Here is a 27,121-nt window from a genome sequence, read left to right as displayed (position 1 = left end):
TTTATGAAGTTTTACAATTCCCTTTCTTTTTGTCTTTGTTCATGGGATGATGGAGAACATTGGGTTTAAGTGGCAGGTTCTGGATGACCTCATACAAGGTGAAGATACTGAAAGATATCTGCTCATAAGGAGATTTTAAACCATTTTCATAGAGACAGGCAAATGCAACTATGGGAGGTAACTCCACAAATCCATCTTCACCAGAAGGCAGCTCTATATATGATAAGTCAGAGTAGGCACTGGGTCCCTCGTAGATAACCCAGGGTCCTCTCCAGCTATCGGCATCCCTAGGATAGGGGCTGAGGTAGACTCCTAGGTTTAACCGTGAGTGTGTACTGGTAGGATGGGAGTACAGCACCCATGTAGGTGTCTGAAACTTTTGCCCAGTCTTGTGATACATCTTGTACTGTAACTTTAACTTGTTTGATAATCCCATGCTAGCATACCAATTGTCTTTGCAAACATCCTCCCATATAGTGTGTCTGTGACAAGCCAAGTTACAGACACCACTTCCACTGCAGAATTGCCATTGTTGTAGATTATTTTTAAATGTATTTATGTTGTCCTGTGCTTGAAGACCTTTTGTGTTCCATTGTTTTACATCTGACAGTTTAGTTAACACCAGTGAGCTCTCAGCCTGGCAGCAAACTGGATTTTTGATATTTTGTCTTGATAAAAAGCCCAGAGGAGCTGGGAAACCAATAACACTGCCATGACAACCATTAAGTGTTTCAGCTAACTTCTCAATCAACTGTCCAGACTGGAAGACAATGCCATCATCAGTGCTCAGAGCTTGTACTCGGAATCCTAAAGAGCTTCTGGCATTGCAGTACAGGATGTTACTTCCATCTTCTTCATCCACTGACACCAGTTGGCATTCCACTGTGTGCAGGTTTGGGATAAGTTCTCCAACTTTCCAAGATTTTCCATGGTCGTCACTACGAAATGCAAAGGCTTTTGGTGTAGTGCGGCAGAGCTTGCCAAAGCAATCTCGGCAGTTGATATGATAAGTGTAAGCAGGAACAAGGAGACGACCAGATTTTAGCTGGATACCATGTCCTGGTCCCAAAGCAAAGGTGGCCCACTCTGAGAAAAACAGAATACTCAAACATATTAATGTTATGCATTATAGTGCAGTGATAATTTGCAGCAAAATTCATTTATCCAGTGGTTCTAAAGGCTAGACATTTTTTACCTTAATGCATTCCCTGTATTAGGATAGAAATTGTCCCTGTATTTGTATCACCCCCTTTCCCCCCTGTATACTTACCTGAGCCTGATCTCAATCCAGCGCTGTGCCCATATGCAGCGGCTCTCTTCCCTCTCTCTCTGCTCACAGAAGAAGCAGTGGGAGCCATTGGCAGCAGTAGTTGTTGTAGTGGGCAATGTTGTGATGGGATAAATTGATAGGATAAAATGGGGTAATGGGAAAGGAAATCAAAGGTATGTTCATTTCAGAAAAGATGAGTTTCAAGATAAGTTTGTTGAATGCCCAATCAGATAGACTATGGAGTTCCACAGAACGGATGCAGCACAAGAGAATCCCTGGAGGTAGGAGTGGGAGGTGTTGATCATGCAGGAAGAAAATGGAAGTTTGAGAGCTCAGCAAAGGCTCTGGATGGGTGTACACACAAATTGTAAGTAAGGTCATACATTATGCAATTTTCTTTCCTTCAACCAGGGCTAGGCTACATCTCCTGATGCATGTCTCCAGTCCCCAACAACTCCTATAGCATGTTCACAGTATTTGATTATCAAATTGCAGCAAATGAAATTGTGCTGCAATACTAACAAGGAGCATGCTAATAGGAGAAGAGAACATAGTGACAGAGAGATGAGCTCATCAGTTTGCTAGTTCTCATTTCACTGTCCAGTCAAAGGGTGGGGGAAGGACAATACCTGTGTGCATAACTTAACTGCAGCAGAAAGTCAGGTCGTCTGCCCTGGCAGTTATGTAGATCTCATAACTTGATTAACAGAAATAAAAATCATTTGGCATGTAAAACAGCTCCTTTTTATCTGTGGATTTAGCTATTTGCCTGGAGTTCAATATTAAAACGTCACATCTTGGTAAATGTCTGATGCTGCTCAAAGTATTCATTGTATTGACACTTGATTTCTGTTTTGTACCTTTTAAGGATTCCCCAATCACCTTGTGAGTTAGGTCTGTGACATCACTCCAGCTTCTCCCTTGGTCAGAGCTTGTTACGTAGCACAGCCGTGCCAGGTTCCGCCCAGTGATGATCTGGTAGGATTCTGTTGTACTGCCCAGGACAGCAGTGAAGAAAAGGAAGGTCTGCCCTGTGAATTCATCATAGATTGGGCATGGATTCATTGAACGATGTCCGGGCAGACGGGCTCTGTCCACTGCAATCATGTCCTCCCACTGCGGGAATATTTAATTCACTATGTCTTTATGTCATTGTATATTGTTATTTAATTAAATTATCAAATTATTACTAACTTCGAAACATATTTAGTACAACATTGTTCACCTTTGTATGACAATAAACTTGGGGTGCCTCAGCTGCAGGCCATTGTTCAGGGAAAGGAGACAAGGTACTATGGCAAGGACAACCCAGATAACAAGAATTGTAAGTCTTGTTAACTTGCTGCACATTTTCACTGGCAAGTTTTACACTTGCAGAGCACTTGAAGCACAAGTCCTAGTTGACCTTTTTCCAATTTGTAGCAAATATGCATGGCAAGTCTCTAGCAAGAGCAAAGTTGCAGTGGTGAGTCTAGAGCAAGAGCTCTGCAAGTCACAGCGATCCCTGTGGTGGGATGACTATTGCACAACATAACTGAACTTGCAGCAGACTTGCAGAATGTTTGCAAAGAAAGTTCATCTGGAGTCATGCAATGCGGACTTGCTGCAATTGTGCAACAAACTTGTAAAGCCTGGCAAGTCTAGCAATAGCTTAGCGAGTCATTTTCAAACTTACAGCTCAATTGCTTGCTGTCTGGGAAATTGTGGGTCAGCGTAAAGACTGCCCTGACTTCTATTCCTCTATCTTCTTTACCCTGGATCCACCCATGGGACCACCCTGCCCTCACTACTCTCCCCACATGTATACCCCTCTTCTGTGATTATGAGACGCACTATTTAAAGGTCTCCATTTTCCTCATAAATAAGCCTCATGACCCCATGACTTGAACCTTCACTTTACCAGTAAGGAACTCCTAAACCCTGATGCATGAACTAAGTGTTGCAACTAGGGTTCAAGAAAATAATTTTAAGATGGTGATGCATTGGTATGCACCCCCTATTCTCCTTTACAAAATATTCCCCTTGGTTTCAGATTGCTGCTAGTGTTACATAAAAGAATAAGGTGCTATGTTACACATCTGGTGGTCTTCCATCTGATCTCTCCCTTCTGGCTGCAGATTTTTACAATATTTGAACAACTGACGAGCCTCTGCAGCTCAGAAACACCAGAAAATGCCTTCCTCCCCCTGCTCGCAGGATCGATTTCAGGTGCTGAGAAAGGCCTTTGTCCTTTTCATCCTGCCAGATCGGTAAAACTAAGACACTTGAGATCTAACCACCCTCCTACTATCATGGAATGGGTCACCAAACTCATTTACGTACAGTGAATGGAGGAATTAACAGTCCTACTACATGACATATTTGACCAATATGTCTCCACTTGGGGTATTTTGACCTACTATATGAGCACTGACCGCTTCGGAAGTCTATGGTAATGTTGCTGGCTATTATCCCATTGACTAGACTCATGGGTTGTCCCACTCAGTGGATATCATATTCCCCTCCTTATCCCTACTGCTCTATCTGTCTACATAGGACTTTTTTCAGCCAGAAAGCACCGGAATTGTGATCCAGACCCTTTGGCAAGTGGCAGCCCTCTCCTCTCCATTCCAGCCTGTCATTTAATACTGAAGCCAGTAGAGGAAGTTTTCTGCACAGCACACTTCCTCTACTGGCTTCTCTGTGCTAGCGCTGGGTACTCAGGGCTGCTGTTCTCGATCACTGATGAGTGCTTCAGATCCCAACCATCAGCTGCTGCAGTGATTTGAGAGAAAGCTTCCATCCCTGCCTGCTGCTACTCAGACTTTGTAGCACCGAGCCGAGGAGCCCTGAAACACCTCCTCAGCTCTGTGCTACAGTAGGGGGACCTCTCCGATCCACTGTAGTGTGCTAGAAAAAAAAGCTTGCACATACCATGGAGAGCAGTGATGGCAGAAGAGGTGAGGGATCTGTTCATTCAGAGAGGAGTGCACTGTGAAAGTCTGTGGGGGAGGGGAAATATGTGCAGAGAGGTAAAGTTTGTGTGTGTTTAGCAGAGGGGAGAGCATTGTACAGAGAGTGGAGCTGGGGGGATTTGTAATGATAGGGGAGCTGGGAGGATTTGTGATGATAGGGGAACTGTGAGGATTTGTGATGAGAGGGGAGCTGGGAGGATTTGTGATGAGAGGGGAGCTGGGAGGATTTATACAGAGAGTGGAGCTGGGAGGATTTGTAATGATAGGGGAGCTGGGAGGATTTGTGATGATAGGGGAGCTGGGAGGATTTGTGATCATAGGGGAGCTGGGAGGATTTGTGATGAGAGTGGAGCTGGGAGGATTTATACAGAGAGGGGAGCTGGGAGGATTTGTGATGAGAGTGGAGCTGGGAGGATTTGTACAGAGAGGGGAGCTGGGAGGATTTGTACAGAGAGGGGAGCTGGGAGGATTTGTACAGAGAGGGGAGCTGGGGGGATTTGTGATAAGAGGGGAGCTGGGGGTATTTGTGATGAGAGAGGAGCTGGGAGGATTTGTGATGAGAGGGGAGCTGGGGGGATTTGTGATGAGAGGGGAGCTGGGGAGATTTCTGATGAGAGGGGAGCTGGGGGATTATTTGTAAAGAGAAGGGAGCAGCTGGGAGGATTTGTAAAGAGAGGGGAGATGTGAGGATTTGTGATGAGAGGGGAGCCAGGGGGATTTTTACAGAGAAGGAATCTGGGGGGGATTTGTACAGAGAGGGGAGCTGGGGGGATTTGGATTTGTGATGAGAGGAGAGCTGGAGGGGGGATTTGTGATGAGAGTAGAGCTGGGGGGGTTGTGATGAGAGGAGAGCTGGGGGTTTTGTAATGAGAAGAGAGCTGGGGGGTTGTGATGAGAGGAGAGCTGGGGGGTTTGTGATGAGAGGAGAGCTGGAGGGATTTTGGAGGATTCGCCTGATGTTATACACAGTTCTAAGCCTTAAAGCAGAGTTCCAATAAAAAAATAAAAAAATAAAAGTCAGCAGCTACAGATACTGCAGCTGCTGACTTTTAATAATCAGACACTTACCTGTCCCAGGGTCCAGCGATGCGGGGGAACGAAGCCCTGCTCGTCTCCCCCTCCTCTCTGCGGTGCCGGCATTGTTACTGTGGGCATGTACTGCGTATGCGCGACCTGCGCTGCGCGCTGTGACTGGCCAGGCAATCATCTGAGACCTGTGACGTGTCCCAGATGATTGCCGAGAGAGAGGGGGAAGAGGTGATCCGGGAGGAAGTGAGATCTGGAAACCTCTAAAAAAGAGGGTTTCCGCTCCCCCCCCCCCCCAAAAAAAAAAAATTACATGCCAAATGTGGCATGTCAGGGGGTGAAACTCCGCTTTAACTCATTACAATTTTTTGGTGCCGCTGTAATTCTCTCCTCTAAGGAAGGTGTGGCTGGGGGTGGGGTTTGGGCGTGGTTGGGGCAGAGTTTGGGCGTGGTTGGGGCGGAGATTTGGACCTGCACCTATTTTCTGACAAAAAAAGCCCTGTGTCTACATATCTTTTCTCTGCTATGTTTCACTGTTCCACTTGGCTCCCCACGAGACCCTAGTTCTCACAGAAGCCTGGTGGAGAAACACGGATATAAAGGGTGACAACACTCCTTTCAAACCTGCAGGTGTCCAACTCCAAACTCCTTACCACTGCTCTGTCTCTTACATCTTGATGACCCCTTCCCCACACTCTCTTCCTCCTAGAAGCCCACACAAGTTCCTCTCCCTCATGTCTATCAGTGTACAAAGCAGCTACTCCCACTACATGCATGATTACAACTTTCAGTTTGTGTAAGTAAAATCAAATTTTAAATATAGCTATTTTTAATACTTGCTGAATTGTTAAGACTTCATGACATTTAAAGGAATACGTAAAAGAATTAAAAGATGTATTATGTATTTGCAGATGCTTCCTATTTAATGGTGTAATGCATTAGAACATTGTACTATCTACCAAACTACAAAAATCTCATTTAAGACGATTCTAGCAATGTAAATGTATCAACTGTCTATCTGACCTCCACATAGTTATGGTAAAAAGTACCCCGGCGCAGTACTAGCAGATTGGCATGAGCATCATCCACACTCAACCTCTCTTCTGCAAAAGCCAAGAACGTTGACCAACGAGGGATGTAAAGTAGGGCGGGTATGCGATATGTGACTCCATTTTTTTCCCTCTCGAATAACACTGTGCGAGCAGGCACATGACGAGATCCCATGACACCTTTAAAAAAAACAAATGGTTGTGAAAAATATAGAGGGACATTTTGAATTTGTTCAGACACGTACTTTCTTTCACTTAGACTTCTGTCCCCTTGTAAGATCATTGTTTATCTGTACATTATATTCTTATGTAGTGCTACCCCCGCAGGAGGGGTCTACCCCCGCAGGTATGATGGGTCCCCGTTCTCTGCCTTGACTCTTTAGGCTGCTGGTCCCCACTGACACACCTGTGTATATTAAACATTGGTATGCTACCACTCTATAATAACACTCAGAAAATAAAACACAAGCAACTTGGTAGTAGATTAATTTGAAGTATTATGGCAAGGTTAGTTAGACAATGCATGAATCAGTACACAGCCAATTGAACATATTTAAAAATGCTGTACTGGTTAAGGTGAACACTGACCTATAATATAAAAATAACTAAGTGCAATAAAGTTAAACCAAATTTCAGCTGATCCAAACTGTAGGTAATATAACGACATTGACTAACCCAAAGAATTGTCATGCGTGCATAGAGCTCCTGACAAAAAGTACCCATGGAGATGGCTATAAAGTTCCTGGCGCCTATTTAGCAGTACTAAGCCAACTATTGTTGGGGCCTGTCTGTACGGTGGTGCATGTGATGCTGTCCCTTTAAGGCTGTCCACATTAGATGGCTGATGAGCTGATAAGTAAGGGATTGTTTCTATTGGCATTAACTGTGGGCAGTAAGGATACTGCCCACAGTTATTCTGATACTCACCACTTCTGATACCCAATGGATACCAAATGAATCCTGTCTGGAATGCTTGGCAGGCTGCTGTCCCAGAAGGCTCAGTCTCTCAGCTCTGGTCCTCATGGATCTTTCCTCTCTGGTGTCGACAAACACTGCAATGGGTCCTTCCAGCTCTGGTGCCAGCACAGGAAAAGACATCTATCAGTTGCTTAGTCCTCACGCTCCCTGTTGTAGGTACAGACACTACAAGCAGCAGGTCCACATTCTCTGGTGTCCGCAACGCTCTGCTATGGCCCCAGGTCTCTGCACAGTCTACGTTTTCTCCAGCACAGACCCTAGCAACATTTCACTTTACTGTGCTACTTGGGGACTACATGTCCCATGACCCATTGCAGAAGGCACATGCAGGTAGGACGGGGAGATGGGCAGAGCACTCACTCATGCAGCTACTCCGATGCTTCCATGAGGAAAGGGGAACTTTGTTGCAACTGAGCAACAGTCCCTCCAAAATCAGAGACAGTTGGGAGCTATGCTCTTTTATCCTCTGGTGTCTCTTGTTTGTGTCTACCAGAGTATGGTATCCCTTATGCCACGTACTCAGAAGCGGACTTTCTGGCAGAAATGGTCCAACGGAATGATTCCGTCGGACATTCCAATTGTGTGTGGGCTTCATCGGACCTTCATCGGACCTTTTCTGTCGAAAATTCCGATGGACTTGATTCCTATCGAAAAATCCGTTTGTCTGTATGCTAGTCCGATGGACCAAAAACGACGCAAGGGCAGCTATTGACTACTGGCTATGAACTTCCTTATTCTAGTCCAGTCATACGTCATCTCGTTTGAAACTATCGGACTTTGGTGTGATCGTGTGTAGGCAAGTCTGTTTTGTTGGAACTCCATCAAAAAGTCCTTCGGAGTTCAGGCGGACGAGAAGTCCGCTCGTGTGTACGCGGCATTACACTCTTCTATTTTCCCCATATGTCTGTATACTGTATTCCTTATACTCTTTTATTATTTTATGGTACCTGTACATTGTATCCCTTAGGGCCCATTCACACCAGGGGTGGCGGGGCTGCGTCAGGCGGCTATTTCAGCACAGTCCCACTTCAAGACAAGGCAGAATTCCTTGTCTCCTATGTGCCTGGTTCATACAACCATGCTGCAGTGGTGTGCGGGGAACAAAAGCATGGCAGGTCGTACTTTTTTTTTTCAATGCAGTGCGAGCCAGTGTATTGCTTTCCACATGCGGAGGCTGATACAACCACTGTGTGACAATTCAATAAAGTTTTTTTTTTTTTAAAGTGAACAGTACAATGCACCGTGACTAGCACATCGGCACTGCAGTGTTGCCATTGCATCACAGTGCACACGCAACAGCTTCTTCCATCCACACAAATGAGGTAGATGAAAGAATACCCCCTTACTGGGACATTGCATTCTAATAGCTTCAGAATACACTGATCGGTGGCTATAGCTACACCTGCTGTTCAATGGAAAATTTTCCAACATTTCTCTTCAACAGGAGTCAATTGAACAATAAACCTCTGTTGAGTGGGGGAGCCAATACTGATTAAATTCGGCCAGTCCCTGCTGGACTGGACAAATGGTGCAGCAGATGGCCAGCTTTACACTCTGTTATTCTCTGGTGTCCTCCTTTATCTGCCTGTACTGTATTTCTTACACTCTTCCATTATCTCCCTTTACCTCTACACATTATTCCTCACGTGTTAACCGTGGGGTCCTCTCTTGCCTCCCTGTGCCAGTCTACAATATCACTAAGGACCGGTTCACATCTGTGCCTTGCATTTTTGGTTCTTTGCATTTTAGGCATGCTTAATGCCACGTACACACGAGCGGACTTTTCGACCGGACTGGTCCAACGGACTGAATCCGGCGGACAATCCGACCGTGTGTGGGCTTCATCGGACCTGCAGCGGACTTTTTCGGTCGAAAATCTGACGGACTTTAGATTTGGAACATGTTTCAAATTTGTCCGATGGACTCGAGTCGGTCGAAAAATCAGTTCGTCTGTATGCTAGTCCGATGGACGAAAACCGACCCTAGGGCAGCTATTGGCTACTGACTATGAACTTCCTTATTTTAGTCTGGTCGTACGTCATCACGTACGAATCCGTCTGACTTTGGTGTGATCGTGTGTAGGCAAGTCCGTACGTTCGAAAGTCCGTCGAAAGTCCGCCGGAAAGACTGTCGGACCTTTGTTGCCGAAAAGTCCGCCCGTGTGTACAGGGCATTACATGCCATTTAGGCGTGCATTTGGATGAAAGTGCATCAAGGAAGGGCTTTTACTTTAATGCACCACACCTAAAACAAACATAAAACACACAGGTGTGAACAGGGTCTTGCACTCTTCTATAATCACCCTGTATCCTTACACCATATTCCTTAGATTCTATTATCCTATGGTGTCCTCTCTTGTCTTCCAAGTTTTTTATGTTTATAATTCTCTATTATCCTTCTGTACCTGTACACTGTAGTTCTTATACTCTTTTATGCTCCACTGTGCTTTGTTGTCTGCCTGTATTTGTATGATGTATTTATTACACTCTTCTATTATCTTCCTGTACCTGTACACTATGACATATACTCTGTTATCCTCTGGTGTCATCACTGCCTGCTGGTACTAGTATACTGTATTTCTTACATTCCTGTATTCTCTACCTGTACACTGTATTGCTTACACTCCTGTGTTCTCTTCCTGTACATGTACACTGTATTTCTTACACTCCTGTGTTCTTTTCCTGTACATGTACACTGTATTTCTTACACTCCTGTGTTCTCTTCCTGTACATGTACACTGTATTTCTTACACTCCTGTGTTCTCTTCCTGTACATGTACACTGTATTTCTTACACTCCTGTGTTCTCTTCCTGTACTTGTGCTCTGTATTCATTACATTTCTGTATTCTCTTCATGTACCTGTACACTGTATTTCTTACATTCCTGTATTCTCTTCCTGTACCTGTACACTGTATTTCTTACATTTCTGTACTCTCTTTCTGTACCTGTACACTGTATTTCTTACATTCCTGTATTCTCTACCTGTACACTGTATTTCTTACATTACATAGTTACATAGTAGGTGAGGTTGAAAAAAGACACAAGTCAAACCTATGTGTGTGATTATATGTCAGTATTACATTGTATATCCCTGTGTGTTGCGGTCGTTCAGGTGCTTATCTAACAGTTTTTTTAAACTATTGATGCTCCCCTGCTGAGACCACCACCTGTGAAAGGGAATTCCACATCCTTGACGCTCTTACAGGAAAGAACCCTCTACGTAGTTTAAGGTTAAACCTCTTTTCTTCTAATTTTAATGAGTGGCCACGGGTCTTGTTAAACTCCCTTCCGCCAAAAAGTGTTATTCCTATTGTGGGGTCACCAATACGGTATTTATAACTTGAAATCATATCCCCTCTCAAGCATCTCTTCTCCAGAGAGAATAAGTTCAGTGCTCGCAACCTTTCCTCATAACTAATATCCTCCAGTCCCTTTATTAGCTTAGTTGCCCTTCTTTGTACTCGCTCCATTTCCAGTACATCCTTCCCGAGGACAGGTGCCCAGAACTGGACAGCATACTCTAGGTGCGGCCGGACCAGAGTCTTGTAGAGCGGGAAAATTATCGTTTTATCTCTGGAGTTGATCTCCTTTTTAATGCATGCCAATATTCTGTTTGCCTTGTTAGCAGCAGCTTGGCATTGCATGACATTGCTGAGCCTATCATCTAATAGGACCCCCAGGTCCTTTTCCATCCTAGATTCCCCCAGAGGTTCTACCCCCAGTGTATAGATTGCATTCATATTTTTGCCACCCAAATGCATTATTTTACATTTTTCTACATTAAACCTCGTTTGCCATGTAGTTGCCCACCCCATTAATTTGTTCAGATCTTTTTGCAAGGTTTCCACATCCTGCAGATAAGTTATTTCCCTGCTTAGCTTAGTATCGTCCGCAAATACAGAGATTGAACTGTTTACCACATCCTCCAGGTCGTTTATGAACAAAATAAATAGGATTGGTCCCAGCACAGAACCCCGGGGGACCCCACTACCCACCTCTGACCATTCCGAGTACTCCCCATTTATCACCACCCTCTGAACCCGCCCTTGTAGCCAGTTTTCAATCCATGTACTCACCCTATGGTCCATGCCAACAGACCTTATTTTGTACAGTAAAAGTTTATGGGGAACTGTGTCAAATGCTTTTGCAAAATCCAGATACACCACGTCTACAGGCCTAAGGTTAATAGATTGGTCAATAGATTGGTTTGGCAAGAACTATTCTTCATGAATCCATGCTGTCTACTGCTAATGATACCGTTTTCATTACTAAAATCTTGTATATAGTCCCTTATCAACCCCTCCAAGAGCTTGCATACTATTAATGTTAGGCTAACTGGTCTGTAATTCCCAGGAATGTATTTTGGGCCCTTTTTAAATATTGGTGCTACATTGTCAGTAAAAATTAGGAACAATGGTCTGACAATTACTTGACTGAGTTCCCTAAGTACCCTCGGATGCAAGCCTTCTGGTCCCGGTGATTTATTAATGTTAAGTTTCCCAAGTTTAATTTTAATTCTGTCCTCTCTGTTAACCATGGAGGTGCTTCCTGTGATGTGTCATAAGGATAGACACTGCAGTTTTGGTTACTGAAGCCCCCCCCCGATTCCCTCGTGAAGACTGAAGAGAAGAATGAATTCAATACCTTTGCCATCTCCCCATCCTTTATAACCAGATGTCCTTCCTCATTCTTTATGAGGCCAATATGGTCTGTCCTCTCTTTTTTACTGTTTACATACTTAAAGAATTTCTTAGGATTTTTTTTTACTCTCCTCCTCTATGTGTATTTCGTGTTCTATCTTAGCCGCCCTAATTGCACCCTTACATTTTTTGATGTATTCTTTATAAAATCTGAATGATGATAATGATCCCTCAACCTTGTATTTTTTGAAGGCCTTCTCCTTTGCTTTATATGCATGTTTACATTGGAGTGAAGCCATCCAGGACTTTTGTTCGCTCTTTTAAATGTTTACCCAATGGGATACATTGGCTTCCCTTATTTAATATGCTCTTAAAGCAAACCCATCTCTCCTCCATGTTCTTTGTTCCTGAGAGTTTATCCCAATTCATGCCTTCTAACAAGGTTCATAGTTTAGGGAAGTTGGCTCTTTTGAAATTCAGTGTCTTTGTATTCCCCTTATGTTTCCTAGTTGTGTGATTTATACTGAAGCCAATTGACCTGTGATCGCTGTTTCCTAAATTGCCCCTTATTTCCACATCCGTGATCAGGTCTGTATTGTTGGTAATCAGTAGATCCAGTAACGCTTTATTTCTAGTTGGTGCGTCTACCATCGGAACCATGAAATTGTCCTGCAAAACATTTAGGAACTGGCGAGCCTTAGACAAATGCGTGGTTCCCTCCGCCCAGTCTATGTCTGGATAATTAATATCCCCCATTATGATAACACTTCCCATCATTGTTGCTAATCCAACTTGTGATAGGAGATCTGTCTCCCCCTCCTCCCTCAGGTTAGGGGGCCTATAAAATTGTTCTTTAGGACACTCCATCTGCCTCTGACTTTGTCATTGGTGCCAACGTGCACGATGACAGCCGGGTCTTCCCCAGCCCCTCCCAGTAATCTGTCCACCAGATCCATGATGTGCTGAACCCGAGCGCCCGGTGAACAACATACAGTTCGGTGCTTTTCCCTTGCCCAAAGACATATTGATCTTCTACAACGTGGTATGTCCTTCTCGCCCACTAGCCATATGGATGAGTTCACCGTTTTTAAAGACATTACCCTTTTCCTTTGTAAGGTTTTCCTCCACCTTCTCCATACCAACAAACCTGTAGCTGGTGAAGGGCTGCCTACCCTTAGTAGTAAAGATGAGGAGAAGCTGATGAGAATACGTGGCTCAGGTACATCGATGACGTGTTTGTTATTTGGAAGGGTGATGAGAGGTCACTTAAGGAATTTATTGAAATCCTGAACCTCAATGACCATAACCTCCATCTTACCTTTGTGTGCGACCGAGAGAGGATTTCCTTTTTGGACCTCTCGATTAGCACCAAAGATCTATCCCTTGTAACCTGCACTTATCAGAAAGAGACTACACTAACAGCAGATAGCCACCATCCTCAGTGGCTTAAGGATAGTATCCCAATTGGTCAATTTCTCCGCATTAGGCGTAATTGCTCTAGTGCTGATGATTATAGACGAGAATGCGACAAACTGTACAAACGCTTTCGGGAACATGGGTATTCCAACAAACAGATTAGAAGAGCAAAGCGGAAAGCAGCTGGCCGAGACTGCCCCACCCTCCTTAACAAAAATGATAAAACACTATCTTCAACTCCGGATCCCAGCCCAGTGAGGATTATTACCCAATTCGGTACCCAATGGGATACCGTTAGAGGTATATTACAAAAACACTGGGGGATCCTCACCAACACCCCAGGCATAGCCCAGATAGTAGGACCCACTCCCAAAATGGTGGCAAGGAGGGCCAAAAACTTGGGTGACAGCCTAATTCAATCAGAATACATTGGAAGTACGGACACCACCTGGCTGTCACAATTTCAGAGAAACAAGGGGATGTTCCCTTGTGGGCATTGCCATACATAGAACAGCAACCTTCAGTGACTCCCTAGGGAAAAATAGTTTCCAGATCAGTAACCTTATTAACTATGCCACAACCAGGGTAATTTATATGATAACCTGCCCCTGCAACAAAATATACATTGGTAAAACCAAACGCCAATTGAGAATTCGACCGGGGGAGCACATGAGGGAGATTGTCGAAAAAAATCCGGAAAAAAATCTTGACAAACCACTAGCCAGACATTTTGCACAGTTCCATCAGGGCAACCTGTCAGGCATGACTGTTCAAGGCATTGTAATGGAAATGTGTAAGTTCTGTATATAATTGTATTGTATTTTGTATGTATTGCACATTGCCCTCACTGTGCACACAGCACTAATAATGTTTTCAGTAAATGTTTACATTCTTTCGAGTCCTGATTAGAATTAGCCTGCCTATGTAATGCCCCTTGTTACCATAAATGTACAATTGTAATATTAATGTGATACCTACGTAATCATGTGCATAAAAACCTTCAATTGCGTCATAATAAAGCAGAACAGTAATTTGGAAAGATGCTGAGCGTATCTTTTGTGTCTGTTCCCTACTGCAGTAGTTATTATTAATTTGGAACCACTAATCAATATGAGGATAGGAGTTGCCTATCATCAATTTAACGGAGTCAGCATGGCGAGCCTTGCCTTAGGAGGGGATTCCAGGTGACCCTGAGTATCCGAAACGAGGAGCTTGAGACGATCCGGGAATTTCTGATAATCAGCCGGCTGAGGTAAGCCTTTTGCTTACATTTGAGTTATCAGACTTCCTTGATCGGTAAGGCATTTTCGGGACAAAGGGTACCTATTTTACTCCCCTTAATCGAACTGTATTGATTGGTGGTTATATGTTATGTTTGTCCCTGTCTATTGTCCATTGGAGTGTTATAGATAAGAAAGGGAAGAATAGTGCTGTTCACAGGTATATGTAGTACATCTGCTAGATAAAGTAGTTTAGAGGCAAGAGGTTATAGGCACACGTAGAGAAGAGAGAAGACTGGCCAGTCATTATGGGCATTAAATTAAGTAAGGGAATGAAGGGTAAGAGACCCTCAAAAATGCCCAACGCAAGAGGAGCGCTATATATGAACCGAAGGTGCGGTTCCGCCTATACTGAGCCCCTAGATTAATGGTTAAAGTGGACAGGGATCCACAATGGGTAACTGGGTTACCAAGGTCCACAGGGACTAAGAATCATGCAGAGTAAACAGCTAGAGAAACAGCTATCTATGTGAGCAGGATGGATCAAGGGTGACATTAACACTAGACAGAAAGGTACATTTTCATGTTAAGTTGTGGGATGAATTTGGGGTCAGGCACTACAACTAGTAAAAGTCAGAAACAGAGAAATGAGAGGTAAAACAGAATACTTTATATGTTGTCAGAGAGGGAAGATGGGATGAGCACTCTGGCTGCCCGTCTGATCATAGAAGCTAGATATAAAAGATATCTGAACAAAATAAGGAAAACAGAATTTAGGCAGGGAAATATTAAAGAGTTAAAAGAAAGTGAGAGAATGATATGCACATGTTGTGTACAAATGGGAAAAATGTAAGCGATTTTAGAGAGATATTGGTGTATGTGTGTGCGAATGCTGGGACCTTTAGTTCTATTGCTTGTGTGTGTCATGTACGCAGATGTGACCCCCTCCTTTGCGCTCTCATGAAAGAAATGTGGCTGGGATGAGAGGTTAGTGATAAGCTGGAAGGACACCATTGCCAATTTCTGTTTTTTAGACAAAACATTTATAACAAAATGTGCCGGGTTAACGAATCTAATGGTAAACAACGTAATCACAATTATTTTGAATCTGTTTTCCAAACATGGTAAAATGAAGGTTACATTTAACCGTGTATTGCACACATTAAATATCCTTTGATAGTGGAAACAGTGCATTTAAAAAAGGGAAATTAAGTAAAATTAAGTAATAATGAGTATTAATTTCTAATATGAGTTTAACAATTATTTAGATATAATGAAACTGGTTTAGACAACCTTTGGTTGGAAATGAAATCCAGGTTATTGGGGAAATTTGTAATGAATGGGATTAGTTTAGATTAAGATAACAATTTTGTAATTTTACATTTATACAATAAGCTCTTATTGAGAGAAAAAAAGATTAAGATGAGGTTGTTATTTTGAATAAAGCTGCCATAATATTTAACAAAGCCAAGATGGATGGGATACATAAGAAGTTTTTCTACAAAAATGATATTGTAAGGTTTTTGATGTGCGGTCCATGATGTGAGAGTAATAATAAATAAAATTTAAATATAACAGACCCATCACATCAAGTCCACACACCCTGTTAGGATAGATGCCACCTACAGCCAGTTGTTTTATAGTTTTTGATGCTTTCTGGTCCATCATACAGATTGTTGGTCCTTTTGTTTTTACTTATTTTTATTTTTGAAATCCAAAGCAGAATGTGTGGATTGTGAAATGATGTGCCCCTTTTTCTTGTAAGTACAGTGGTATAAGCAGAAGAATATTTTGGATTTATGGACATCTCTGCATGACCGCAGGGTATTGTTATCATTTATTATAATATTGCCAGGAAGAAGTTGTCTTTTGAAACATGAAACTGGAGTTCTTACACAAACAGCATGATAGAAAACAAGCCATTGTAATATATTTATGCAAGCTGGACCCAGTAATAAATGGTTCACCCCGATATATCAGAGCTGCAGCTTTTATGCAAAGGTGCTATTAGACAAAGTTAGATATTTGTTTTGGTCAAACATTTAATTTTTAATGGTCCGACATTCTGTGCAGCAAATATACAGCTAACTAAATGTTTGTCTAATGAAAGGTTTAAAATATGAGTTTGTTTATGTACAAATCTAACAATGAAAAATGCGTACATTTGAATCCAGCCACCTTATTGCCTCTATTGGAGGAGGCTGGAGACAAAGGAAGACACGTGTGTTAAATTGATGATGAAGGAATCAGCTGCTGTGAGCCCAGTGCAGGACACACTCTCTGAAGACCCAGATATTACATTTTTTGTAGATTTGAGTATGCAGTTTATCACCCAGAAGGATACTCTGTATTCAAAGTCATTGGATCCTTTTTGCCCAGCTCAAGAAGCAGAGCTCCATGTTTTAGCAAAGCCTGTGAGCTATAAAAAGAATGTATATTTATATAGATAGTCGAGATATAGAGAGCTTTTGGTTCCATTTAAAGGGCCAGAAGTTTGTTTTTACTTCGGCAGGTAAACCAACCAAGCATGCCAAGTTAATTTGATCGGCTGTTTTCAGCCTTCCAGCTTCTTGCTGAGGTAGCCATATTAACTTTCACACATGGAAGCAGACCAGGTGACTAAGGATGCTGCATTTACAGCCCCGGACACTTGATGGGTCTGTGCAACTCTCAGATTCCACCCTAGTTCTGGCCCAGTATAGCTGGGATTAATAATTCAACTTTAAGGACCCCAGAACGAGAAGAACAAGTGGTCCACAGGGGGCAACTTCTTATGAAACAGGACTTTGGAAAAGGTGATCATTTATGTCTGCCAGCCACTCTTTTCCCTCCAGCTTGACACATGGACCGTGTCATCAGTCACAAGCAGGACATGTTTTTTGGATGTCCAGTGGCAAATGCTACTGCAAAGGCCACAGTAAAAAGTGTTATCAGAAGTAGTTTGTAAGTACAGAGTGCCAGAAAGTACAGAGAGTAACAGAGGAAATCATTTTTTATAGGAGAGTCCTTAATAGAAGTTTTGAGGTTTTATTTTTACACCCCTTACTGTCTACAATGTAGCGGACAAAGTAGAGTAAGAAACTAGAAAACTTTTGCCTGAATGTTTTCTTATATTTTATGAAGCCTCTAAGGGGGATGTTGGATCTCTCCCTATGGGATTTGGTTTGGGAGTGTGTTACTCACTTGCTTATATTTTGTCTCAGCAGCTGAAGTCCTCCATTCGGATCTCACGGAGAATGTTGCTGATCTTTTAAGGTTTTTTACAAACTCATTTATGTGTTTTCTCCCTAATTCCAGATCCTAAAAGTTTGGAAGGATCTAAAACTAAAGCCAGGTAACTTTTGGATTGTTAAGAGACATTTATATATAAGGAAATGTTTGGAGACTCAATACAGCATCTATTTCATGTACAGTTTTTGCAAAACTTGAAGGAAAAGTCACCTGGATTCACACCAGACACTGCAAAAATGACTAAATTAAAGAAATCTCTGTGTTTGATTTGTTTCCCTCTTGTGATCACAGTCTAGGGTACTTTTTGATTAAATTACTTTAATTGTAAGGGATATATATATTTGAAAAGTAGTTTAGCCATGTTGAAGTCATATTTTGTCTTTTGTACGTCTTCCATTTTATGTAGAATTGTCTGTGTTTACATATGCTGATAAGTCAGCATGCCAACAATTCAGCTAGAAGGCCATTCTGGCCACAGGAGTGTACAGCCAGTACTCTGTAAATATGTCTTATCAATCATTTGTTTTTCACAATGAAAAGTCATTTTGTAATGAAAAAGTTGCTCAGCTATTATTTTCTCCACAATGGAGTTTTTTGCCTCTTTGGCCAGGACTACCTCTACCTAAGCGTGTGGAGGTTCCAGGTTAAAGGTGATAGCAGGTATGGTTAGTGATCAAAATATTGATCAAAAGAGGGGAGACTGTAATGGAAATGTGTAAGTTCTGTATATAATTGTATTGTATTTTGTATGTATTGCACATTGCCCTCACTGTGCACACAGCACTAATAATGTTTTCAGTAAATGTTTACATTCTTTTGAGTCCTGATTAGAATTAGCCTGCCTATGTAACGCCCCTTGTTACCATAAATGTACAATTGTAATATTAATGTGATACCTACGTAATCATGTGCATAAAAACCTTCAATTGCGTCATAATAAAGCAGAACAGTAATTTGGAAAGATGCTGAGCGTATCTTTTGTGTCTGTTCCCTACTGCAGTAGTTATTATTAATTTGGAACCACTAATCAATATGAGGATAGGAGTTGCCTATCATCAATTTAACGGAGTCAGCATCTATTCACTTAACCTTCCACCCTGCAGAGGGGACTTTGATCAGATTCTCCAACAAAAGGAAAAATGGTGGATCTTCTGTTTAGGCTCCCTTATACCGCAGGGCCTGAACACTGAACTTAACTTACAGCCTTTCTTGATAACCTAGGATACCACCCCTATGGCGTAAACTACCCCTACGGACAGGTAAATGGTATCCGATTTTTAGATGGTTTATTTTGTCTCTGTTTCTATACCTATGTCTGAGTCTATGTATATGAAATTGCCTCTGCCTCCATGCCCATGCCTGAGTCCATGTGTATGTATATGTGTAAACTCACACATATTATATTATGCTCCTTACCTTGGTATCTACTTCTTCCTCTTCCTTACTCTTATGCCTGCATAGGAATTTATAAACTTTGTTGGATTCCCTTTTTTTCCCCCTGGATCTTTCAGCCACTTTGGGAAACCATTCTGCCTTGCCTTATCACTGAATTATTGTTACATCTTACACTCACAGGATTTTTGCCTGATCCCTCCCCTCCATTCCCGCCCCTATCTCCTCCACAGGCTCGAGCCCCCAGGGGGGTTGGTGTCAGTCTACCCCCAATTCAGCAAACGCTGGTAACTCCACCCCGGTGGTCGGGTGGGCTGACACCAATTTACCTGGCGTCCGGACGTTTTTGTATTTTTGTTGTATTATTTGTTGTATATGTGGTTGTTCTTGACAAGCCCACTGTGGCTTGTCACCAACTGGAGCTAGGGTGAGTCTGATATTGGTCTCATCCAGTTACTCTCATGTGTATGTCATTTTTATATACCAATAAATTATATTTTAATACTAATACTTTGGAGTATACTGCCATTCAATAAGCCCCATCTTTTCTTGTCCCCCTCTGTTTGGGATACCTTTTTGCTGTGGTTTGTCGGGGCTGAATTGCAGCCACTACCCAACCAGGTATATAGCTTACACATGATATATTCAAGCCTCTTTATTACATATTCTTTAGCTTTGTTACAGATTGCCCTCTCTGTCCTTCTAAGAATTGAGTCCCCTACCACCAGAATCTGTCTTTCCTTTCTCTTCGCTTCCCCCCCACTCTCACTGGAGGAGTTCTTCTCCCGGCAGCTAGGAGAGTCCCTGAGCTCCAGCAGTGCTGGTCCCTGACTGGTTTCACCAATGTTACTCAACGGAGTGTATTTATTGGGATGCTCCAGCCCTGGATCAGTCTCCCTGACACTTCCTGATCGATCCCTTCCTGACTGTCACCCATCTACACTTTCCTCTGTCACCTCTTTGTCTCCACCCACCTCTGTGCTGGCCCCTGCCGGCACCTGCCGTGTACGTTCCTGGCTCTCCCTTAGTATGGAGGGAGTTCTCAGTGCTGACAGTTGCTTCCCCAGATTCAGAACCTGGGCTTCCAGGGAAACAATGTGCTTACATTTTGCACAGCAGTATTCGCCCTCGATCGGATGATCAAGGAACGCATACATGTATTTCTTACATTCCTGTATTCTCTTCCTGTACTTGTGCTCTGTATTTCTTACATTCCTGTATTCTCTTCCTGTACCTGTACACTGTATTTCTTACATTCCTGTATTCTCTTCCTGTATTTGTGCTCTGTATTTCTTACATTCCTGTATTCTCTTCCTGTACCTGTACACTGTATTTCTTACATTCCTGTATTCTCTTCCTGTACTTGTGCTCTGTATTTCTTACATTCCTGTATTCTCTTCCTATACCTGTATACTGTATTTCTTACATTCCTGTATTCTCTTCCTGTACTTCTTACATTCCTGTATTTTCTTCATGTACCTGTACACTGTATTTGTTACATTCCTGTATTCTCTTCCTGTACCTGTATTTCTTACATTCCAGTATTCTTTTCCTGTACTTGTACACTGTATTTCGTACATTCCTGTATTCTCTTCATGTACCTGTACACTGTATTTCTTACATTCCTGTATTCTCTTCCTGTACCTGCACACTGTATTTCTTATGTTCCGGTATTCTCGTTATGTACTTGTGCTCTGTATTTCTTACACTGTTGTATTCTCTCCCTGTGCTTGTGCTCTGTATTGCTTATTATTATTATTATTATTATACAGGATTTATATAGTGCCAACAGTTTGCACAGCTCCTTACAACATGAGGGCAGACAGTACAGCTACAATACACTTTATACTCCTATATTCTATTCCTGCATATTGTATTTCTTACACTGTTTTATTCTCTGCCTGTACACTGTATTTCCTACACTCCTGTACCTGTTTACTGTATTTCTTTTTCACTCTGGCATCTTCTCATCTCTGCCTGTTCCAGTATACTGTATTGCTTACTCTTATTATCTTCCTATAGCTGTACATGTAAAATATATTCATTGCACTATTTCTCCCCTATCACTTTGTTGCTTCCCTTTGGTTATCTATTTTCCCCTTAACCCCCAATAATTTACCTGTGTAATGCTCTCTAAGTTCTTCTGCTTCGCTCCATGCTGCTGGGTTTCATGCACCCTCTCTTTATCCATTTGTGCTATGTTCATTTTTCTTCCAGGGCTTTCTACCTTCAAACCTAGATGTGATTACACGCTGACAGAGGATATTACAAGTGACCCAGAAAATCTCCCCCAGTCAGCAGTCACTGGCTGACACTGTCCTCCTGTCACAGCTCTATTTTTCTGAGCACTGCTGTCCCTCTGCTTCCACTGATTCTTTCTGAATAGTCAGTGGATATCATTGAACCAATCCAAAGCAATGAACATAAAACCCAATGGTCAATGAGATGCAGTAAAAAAGAAGGTGGACAATGAGACAAGCAAATAATTTCTAGTCAAAAAATATGGATTTTAATAAATGTTAAAATGCATGTAAACTTTAACAACAAACTCCTTTTATTTTTTGCCTTATGATCTGATAAATATACAATTAAAAAAGTGTTTACCTATATCTGTAGCACCGGCTTAGTGTTGCCTTTGTAATATGTGCAGAGTATTGCTCTATGAAACATTGCATTGCATTTTCTGGCTAAACTGATAGCTCACAGAGAAAGAGGAGAGACTCTATTAGATACTGCTGTAGCTAAGAAAGAAGCCCAACCTTAACAGCAAAGCCAAGAAAGGACATGATTGGATGGCAGCCCAGGAGAGCTGTGATTGGGGAGTTATTGGGGAGTAGGCCATGTGGTTCAGCGGGAGAGACACCACAGGAGGACAGACAGAGGGGAGAGAGGAAGATACAGGAAGAGTGACACAGACTGGCATTGTGGCAGCCAGACAGGGAAAAGTGTCCCTTGTGCTTGTCTCCTGTGCACTGCCAACAGTGGCGTCTCCAGCTTTCATATTTAGGGGGGGCACATGGGGGGACAGGGACGAAAGTAGGGGGGCAACTATCAAATGCAATTATATATATATATATATATATATATATATATATATATATATATATATATATATATATATATAGATAGATAGATAGATAGATAGATCCTGGGGCCCTTTACTACGATCCCACAACGGCCCTTTCACATGTTCTGCAGTGAGCTCCCTTCCTACTGTATTGGCCCCCTGGTGGAGTCCTTCCTGCAACTCGCTCTTCTCCCTGCCAATGAGGATGCAGGGGAAGGAGCAGATTGGGCGGCCATGGTTGTGTGAGCGCTCGCATTATGCAGTGTCAACAAGCAGAGGGAGGGGGGAGGAATCACCCATGGGATCTGACTGGGGATGCTCTCCCTCTCAATAGAGATTGTGTTAATCCAGCGGCAGCCCGAGTAAGATGCAGCGCATCCGCTACAAATGCAAACAAAAAGACATTGCCTTTTTGTAAAAAAAAATAAAAAGAATTTTTTTTAATTGGGGGGGGGGGGCACATGGTGGGGCACAGCATAATGTTGGGGGGTCAGGGCCCCCTCTGCCCCCCCCTAGTGACGCCATTGACTGCCAAAGCCTGTGATTCTGTCCATGACTCTCCTAGAGAGAGGAGCAGACATGAGAGCGGAGTTTGCAGTGTGTTATTCTGCCCTTTTTGCCTGATTTCCGAAGATGTGGCTAACAGTGCAGTGACATCTAGAGACAAACTTCCGTACTGCAGCAATTCATCATCATCATCCTGTTTGGAGAATTCTGTGGCCTGTGTTGCTCCCATCACCATTCAGTCAGCTGAGACAGCGATCAATCTACCAAATGCTGGAAGGAAGATATATAAAGTGCATCTTCTGCCACCCTTGTGTGAATGGATCTTGCTTAATCCAGCTAGGTCCTATTTACCGCTAATGCAGCTTTATCTTAAGGTGGATCACCACATCTGTTAATCTTTGTTACCCTGTGACACTTTGTGAAGATACCCCTTTGCATTCTGTGGATTACAAGTATTGCTTCACAAAAGGCTGAGTACTCAAACACAGAATTTAAAGGGCCCCAACACTGGAAGAATCTCTGTGTGTGTATGAATAGAATTCCCATTGGCCAGTGGTTAGCTAGAACCTACAAGACCTACAAGACCTAGCTAGGCTCTTTTAGGCAGTAATATCACTTTTGGGTAATTGTTGAACATTATTTTTTTCGTATTGTGCAACTGACAGTATTCGTTCACCACTCACTCAGTGCAAGGCATCTCACTGGTGGTTAAAGTGAACGAACACCAATCCTGTTTTAATTTGCTGAGTGGTTGTATTATATCATTACATTTAATATTGGTACCCTGTTAATCAGTTTATCTCTTTCCAGAGCTTTTTGCTAGTTCTAATAAAGCACAGCTAAAAGTTTAAACGGTGTATCGGTGTAACTTGGATTCAGGTCAGTTTGAGTCATCATTGGGGTGGGACAGAAGACCCATATATTACAGTGGCTACACCTGGTGGTTCTTGCCCGGGATACCTTCTGGTCCCTGTGATGACTACCTCCATCGGCCAAGTCACCATGATGGACCCTGTCATTGCTGCCAAGTGGTGTGAAGAGCAAAATGGCAGGTTGGGGCTCTGTGTAATTATGAGTCTCACTGGTGCCACCTAGACTGAGAATCAGGTCCAGCAAGTAGTGTCAACTTTGATGCCTGATTGGAAAACATTCATATTGGACCTGAAAAGTTAATCAGACAGCCTCTCACACTTATGGTTTGCTATAATGGAAAAGAGGGATCCCGACCTGTTTGCAGAGAGTTAGCATACAGTTACCAGGGGACCTCAAAGCTCAGCTTATACAGCCAACTATGCTGTATGATCACCCTGACATCAGGACCAGGAGTATCAGCTACTACTTCCACCCCAACTACAGGATTCCCTCCTGCTACATTCTTTACTGATATGGGAAAGCTGGTGGAAACGTGGGCCCAAAACTCACTTCGAAATCTGGATAGATAAGGCAGTGCAGGCTGTAGAAGAATGGGAAGTCGTTAGACATGTGCACTGTCAAAAAATTTGTTTGATTTCGTTTCATTCGTTTATTTTTTTATTTTTTTCTGGTCATTCGTTGTGATCACAATTCGTATATTCGTAAATTCATAAATTCATACATTCGTAAATTCGTAAAGTAGAACATTCGTATATTCATAAATTCGTACATTTGTAAATTCGAAATTTGAAAATCGAAAAACCCGAAAATTCGAAAATCTGAAATAGTAACTATTAAATTATAGGTATTGTAATTTCTTTTCAAATTTGGCTGTTAGTGAACGTAACAAATATGAATTTATCCGAAGTTATGAATTATCTGAAATAACGAATGCTGCATTTAAACAAATGGAACGGAGCAAATTAATAATAAATAATAATAATAAAAATAATTATTATTATTATTGTTTATTATTATTAATTCATTACGTTCCATTCGTTTGGATATGGCATTCGTTATTTCGAATCATTCGTAACTTTGGATAAATTTGTATGTGTTACGTTCACTAACAACCAAATTTAAAAAGGAAATTACAATACCTATAATTTAATAGTTAGTAATAGTTAAGTTATTATTAGTTGATTATTATTTCAGATTTCCAAATTTCCAAATTTACGAATGTACGAATGTATGAATTTACAAATGTACGAATGTACGAATTTACAAATTTTCGAATATTCAAATTTACGAATATTCGGAAAAGTTCGTTAAACGGGTTTTCGTTAATTCGGATATTTCCGAATAAACGAATTTGTCGAAATTTGTTAAAAAACAAATTTGGAACGAAACTAATTGCACATTTCTAGAAGTCGCTGACACAGGCTCTCGGTTAACCTTCGTCTTTTTACTAAGAGCTCCCGCTACAGATGTAATCAGAAACCTAAAAAGGGACAAGCCGGGCTGCACAGCCACTGAGTGTCTGGATGCTTTACGAGAGATTTTTGGAGGGGTGGAGGACTGTGCTTAGCTAATTTATATGTTCTCACACATCTATCAAAATGAAGAAGAAGAGTTATCCACTTATGTCCGGAGGCTGGATAAAATCCTTCATCAGGTCATTCTTAAAGGAGGCAAAGAGCTGAGTCTTGCAAGCAAAGCTTTGTTGGATCAAATTCTTAAAGGAGCACTCCCACTGAATCCCATAATGTTGAAATTTCGGACTAGAGACCAGAACAAGCCATTGACTTATTCCAAATTGGTCAAAGCTATCCTAGAAGAAGAGGCTTTAATTAAGGGTAAAAAAACTGCTAGTGCTTCACATGCAACTTTCACCAAAGAAGTAGGAACCATGGGCATAGTGGAAGTCCAGTCCGAAGTAATGGCTTTGAAAACTCAAATGTCACAGATGATGGAGTTGATGACATCGCTGTTTGCCAGGATTGCCATACCAGAGGGGGAAAAGACATTGAAACTAACCAGGGCAGAGGCAACACAGAATGTTCCTGCTGGAGGACCCTCCAGTTCAGTGGTCTGCTATAATTGTGGGGGTATTGGTCACTATCAACGTGACTGTCCCAGCCCCCCAAAGCCACGAAGAGAACATCATAAGCCGACGGGAAACTCCAGAGGGCCCTTGTGGTGGAAGAAATAGAAGCTTCATTTAAGAGCAAATTGTTTTGGTGTTGGGAACACTATCACATATGAACGCTCAGCTTGCTATATGTTCATTATTCCAGATTTCTTATGCGATTCACTTTGCAGTTTTATATGTATTTATGTTTATCATATATACTGTTTCACCCATTAATATACCTAGCGCCTACCATTTTATTTCATACACACGCATACAAAAACATATGTAATAGAAGGTTGTTTAAAAATATTATTCAGTCCTAAGGTTTATATATTACTGTCTCTAGTGGCAGTGTAATTACAGAATATATTGTGGGTACAAGGACAGTGTCAAACATGTGCGGTGTGTACTGTGAGCAATCTCAGGTTTTATTTAACCATGCCCCTCTAAACAACATCCAATATGCAGCACTTTGTAGTTAAACCCAATGTCCACTGTGGCATGCAAAAGTGACCAATAAAAGTTGTTTCCAATTCTCGCTTCAGGAACAAGGTAAAGGAAAAAATTAAGGCTGCGACTTGCTCTAGAGGGGAAAAGGGGTGAAGGGGGTATATTTGGGAAATGCCTGGAGTGAAACTCAACCCTTAGTCGAAACCTGAAAACCCTTAAGAAATTAAACTTGAATCTAATGCTTCCCTAGACCTTAACCTTTAAGTAGAAACGTCTATAAAATATACAGTACACTGTATCTACCCAAAAATAAAATTTAATATATTGCAGTTTTCTATCTCACAGATGTGGTGGCTGTATTAGTTATATCTTTGTTTCAGGCTCTTTTTCTTCCTGCCAGTAACACATTTTCTTTCTTAGGGTGCCAATGCTCACTTACTGTACTGTATCTAGGGAGAAGCAGCATTGTCCCCCTAGGCTGCTGTCTTAATTTAGACTACAAACACCCTTTCATCATCGATTTTATACCAAGAGATTTGTTTTGTAGTTCCCAGTGGATAGCTGGAAAGGCTAATAAAATAGTTTGAGATTTCAGTTCAGTGTTCAAGAACTTACAAGGAAACGTGATATATCTACCACGATCATCAGATATTTTCTGAACTTGCAGAAAATTTACTTAGATTGAAAAAGGAAAACCAACACAGGAGCTGCAATATATTTAACATTTTTATTTTTAGGTTTAGATGAAACTGAACCCCTTATACTGCCTAAAATTGTATAATTCCTTATCAGCAGTACAAGAGTCCCTCACCGAGTGCTTACATAGTCTTATAAAGCCAATATTAAAGGAAACCTGTAGTGAGGAAGTATGGAAGCTGCTTTTGTTGACCTCTCCTTCTTAAAGTACTAGTTCTCTGGCTGTCATGCTGAACAAT

At 41.9% G+C, this 27,121-nt stretch overlaps 1 protein-coding gene across 1 annotated transcript; it reads right to left on the bottom strand.

Annotated features, from left to right (window-relative positions):
• Position 1: 1 nt before the first annotated feature.
• On the bottom strand, positions 2-21,520 carry NEU4 (neuraminidase 4). Its single transcript, XM_073625625.1, has 4 exons — positions 21,296-21,520; positions 6,274-6,479; positions 2,131-2,386; positions 2-1,086 (listed from the first exon to the last, which is right to left on the bottom strand). The coding sequence occupies exons 2-4, from the start codon at positions 6,472-6,474 to the stop codon at positions 2-4; spliced, it is 1,542 nt and encodes a 513-aa protein (XP_073481726.1). The 5' UTR covers positions 6,475-6,479; positions 21,296-21,520.
• Positions 21,521-27,121: the final 5,601 nt, after the last annotated feature.

Source organism: Aquarana catesbeiana, linkage group LG04 (assembly GCF_042186555.1).
Source record: "Aquarana catesbeiana isolate 2022-GZ linkage group LG04, ASM4218655v1, whole genome shotgun sequence".
Lineage (NCBI taxonomy): Eukaryota > Metazoa > Chordata > Amphibia > Anura > Ranidae > Aquarana > Aquarana catesbeiana.
Note: the sequence above shows the minus strand (reverse complement) of the source record. Positions and strands in the feature narration are given on the sequence as shown.

What these genes read in the sequence shown, in the direction of transcription:
- NEU4 (XM_073625625.1), bottom strand. Translation starts at nt 6,474, where the DNA reads ATGGGATCTCGTCATGTGCCTGCTCGCACAGTGTTATTCGAGAGGGAA. An exon ending in TTTACCATAACTATGTGGAG is followed by an intron (nt 2,387 to 6,273) that starts GTCAGATAGACA and finishes ATATTCCCGCAG; the next exon opens with TGGGAGGACATGATTGCAGT. An exon ending in GATTGGGGAATCCTTAAAAG is followed by an intron (nt 1,087 to 2,130) that starts GTACAAAACAGA and finishes TGTTTTTCTCAG; the next exon opens with AGTGGGCCACCTTTGCTTTG.